The sequence below is a fragment of the Terrapene carolina genome, unplaced genomic scaffold (assembly GCF_002925995.2).
Source record: "Terrapene carolina triunguis isolate 2854851 unplaced genomic scaffold, T_m_triunguis-2.0 Scaffold45737, whole genome shotgun sequence".
In the NCBI taxonomy this organism is placed as follows: domain Eukaryota; kingdom Metazoa; phylum Chordata; order Testudines; family Emydidae; genus Terrapene; species Terrapene triunguis.
This window is the reverse complement of record NW_020710088.1, coordinates 1-3410: the sequence shown is the minus strand read 5'-3', so window position 1 is coordinate 3410 and position 3410 is coordinate 1. Positions and strand designations below refer to the sequence as shown.

Sequence of the window (3410 nt, the reverse complement as noted above, 5' to 3'; positions counted from 1 at the left end):
AGCCGTCAGCAGTCCATTTCCCAGCACGAGACGCGGGCTCAAACCCCGGACTCCCACGCCAGAGCTAAAAGACCCTGTTACAGTCTTTTCCACCCACCAATCGGCAGCTCTGCCCTCCCGCCAGCCGGTACCTTACCCGGCGCAAAGTCCGTCTTGCCGTAGAACCGGATGATGCCCTGCTTCTGCCCCGCCACCAGCACCTGGTCCCCGATCTCGATCTTCAGCCCTTCTCGGTCCAGGCTGCCCACGGAGGGAGACTTCTTCCTGAGGACTGAACAGAGAGGCAGTGAGACCAGCCCAGGGCTGCCCAGACCTCCAGCAGCAGCTGCCCCAGTGGTTAGCCTGGTGCCAGAGCGGTGATTGAAACCCTGCCCATCTCTAAGCCAATCCTGCCATCTCCCAGCCCTCAACTTTTCCTCTCTCCTCCAATGAGTGACTTGGAGGGAGCAGAGGGAGGAGCCCACAGCAGGAGGTGCCGGCAAGTTAAAGAAGTATGGCTTGGATGAATGGACTATATGGTGGATAGAAAGCTGGCTAGATCGTCAGGCTCAACGGGTAGTGATCAACGGCTCGATGTCTAGTTGGCAGCGGTATCAAGGGGAGTGCCCCAGGGGTCGGCACTGGGGCCAGTTTTGTTCAACATCTTTATTAATGATCTGGACGATGGGATGAATTGCACCCTCAGCAAGTTCGCAGATGACACTAAGGGTACGTCTACACTACGAGATTAATTCGAATTTAGATAATTCGAATTTGGGAAACAGATTGTATAAATTCGATTGTGCGCGGCCACACTAAGCACATTAATTCGGTTTTTAACCACATTAATTCGGTGGTGTGCGGCCACACTACCCCATTAATTTTAACCACATTAATTCGGTGGTGTGCGGCCACACTACCCCTAATTCGAATTAACAAAATCGATTTTGGTGCTACTCCGCTCGTCGGGGTGGAGTACAGAAATCGATTTTAAGTGCCCTTTAATTCGAAGTAACTGGCTCCGTTGTGTGGACGGGTTAAGGATTAATTCGGATTAACGCAGCTAAATCCGAATTAAAGTCGTAGTGTAGACCAGGCCTAAGCTGGGGGGAGAGGTAGGTACGCTGGAGGGTAGGGATAGGGTCCAGAGTGACTTAGACAAATTGGAGGATTGGGCCAAAAGAAATCTGATGAGGTTCAACAAGGACAAGTGCAGAGTCCTGCACTTAGGACGGAAGAATCCCATGCACTGCTACAGGGTGGGGACCGACTGGCTAAGCAGCAGTTCTGCAGAAAAGGTCCTGGGGATTACAGTGGACGAGAAGCTGGCTATGAGTCAGCAGTGTGCCCTCGTTGCCAAGAAGGCCAACGGCATATTGGGCTGTATTAGTAGGAGCATTGCCAGCAGATCGAGGGAAGTGATTATTCCCCTGTATTCGGCACTGGTGAGGCCACACCTGGAGTATTGTGTCCAGTTTTGGTCCCCCCACTACAGAAAGGATGTGGACAAATTGGAGAGAGTCCAGCGGAGGGCAAGGAAAATGATTAGGGGGCTGGGGCACATGACGTATGAGGATTGGCTGAGAGAACTGGGGTTATTTAGTCTGCAGAAGAGAAGAGTGAGGGGGGATTTGATAGCAGCCTTCAACTACCTGAAGGGGGGTTCCAAAGAGGATGGAGCTCGGCTGTTCTCAGTGGTGGCAGATGACAGAACAAGGAGTAATGGTCTCAAGTTGCAGTGGGGGAGGTCTAGGTTGGATATTAGGAAACACTATTTCACTAGGAGGGTGGTGAAGCACTGGAATGGGTTCCCTAGGGAGGTGGTGGAATCTCCTTCCTTAGAGGTTTTTAAGGCCCGGCTTGACAAAGCCCTGGCTGGGATGATTTAGTTGGGGTTGGTCCTGCTTTGAGCAGGGGGTTGGACTAGATACCTCCTGAGGTCCCTTCCAACCCTGATATTCTATGATTCTATGCCAAGCCCAGGTTGGCTGAGGGAGGGGGTGGAAAGGGGGCAGGGGGTGGAGAGGAGGAGACTGACTGGAATATGGGGGAGGAGTGAGGCACATGGGTGGGGAGAACTGGTGGGATTGGTTGGTGAGGAGGCTGGGCCTTTCTAATTTGCATATGTAAATAGCATGCAAATTTCCCCCTCCGCTCTTTACCGCACCAGAGCCGGCCAGCCTGCCGGGGCTTTGACCTCTCCCCCGCCAGACTCGGAGGGGCAGGCACGATCCGAGGACAGGGCCGGGGGGCGCCTGGTTTATCTCCTAGCAAAGAGCCCGGTGCGCAGTCCTGCCCCAGCCGCCCCTGATTAATCGGCTGCCATGTCAAGCCCCTGGATGAGATTTCAGATCCAAAGGCCAGGTCAGCTCTTTCCACCCACCCCCGGTGATAAAGGGTCTTCAGGGTTAATTAGCCAAGTACCTTTCCAGATGGGGACGAATGAGACATGGGAGGAAAGGGGCACACCCAAGGTCACGCCCGGAATCAGTGCCAGAGCTGGGAGTGGAAACCAGGAGTCCTGTCTCCCCGCACCGCTCCCCCCCACCCAGCTCTAACCACTAAACCCCACTTCTCCCAGAGCAGGGCATAGAAGTGAACCCAGGAGTCCTGGCTCCCAGCCCCCCCTGCTCTAACCACTAGACACCACTCCCTTCCCAGAGCTGGGGAGTCCTGGCTCCCAGCCCCTGCTGCTTCAGCCGCTAGAACTGCCCCGCTACCTTTCTTGTCCTTCCGGCCCTTCCCGGTCATGCGGGAGAAGTCCATGCGGGGGGTTTTTGGGGTGGACGTCACCGATGATGGCATCTGGTCTGTGGCTTTGGCGATTTTAGACACAGAGGCAAAAACCCCTAAGAAGATGGAGAAAAAAACCCAACAGTCAATGGTGGACTCAGAAAATGCTTAGCTGTAAAGCCCAGTATCCACTAAGCCATATTCCCTTCTGGAGAGAGGAGCAGAACCCAGGTGTCCGGGCTCCCAGTCCCACCCCATAGCCTCTAGACCCCACTCCCATCCTAGAGCTGGGAACAGAACCCAGGCGTCCGGGCTCTATTTACCTTGCTTCGGAGGGCAAATGAAGTAGCGTATTCCTCCAACGCTTCCGTCATTCTTGCCCTCTGGCTCGTCCAGCTCCACCCCAATCCACTGGCCACTTGCGAACTCCGTCGTGCCACAGAAACGCAGGGTGCCCAGCTACAGGGACGCAAACAGATCGTCAGAGCCAGACGCTGGGGCCGTTCTGAGTCCCCACCTTGCTCCCTGCACACAGCACCCCCTACTGCCATACTGGGGTCAGCGCAGGCACCGAGGGAAGAGCGCCCCCTACTGAGCCCCCACCCCACCCCCTGCAGCACAGCGCCCCCTAGCACCACACTGGGGTCAGCAAAGGCACCGAGGGGAGAGCGCCCCCTACTGAGTCCCCACTCTGCTGC

General features: G+C 55.6%; 1 protein-coding gene across 1 annotated transcript; it reads right to left on the bottom strand.

Annotated features, from left to right (window-relative positions):
* Positions 1-131: 131 nt before the first annotated feature.
* Positions 132-3171, bottom strand: LOC113405613 (CAP-Gly domain-containing linker protein 3-like; the record flags this gene model as incomplete). Its single annotated transcript, XM_029914389.1, has 4 exons — positions 132-260; positions 2165-2178; positions 2697-2828; positions 3036-3171. Coding segments are annotated over 4 exons (411 nt in total), but the record flags the coding sequence as incomplete, so codon positions are not given.
* Between the last annotated feature and the right edge of the window lie 239 nt (positions 3172-3410).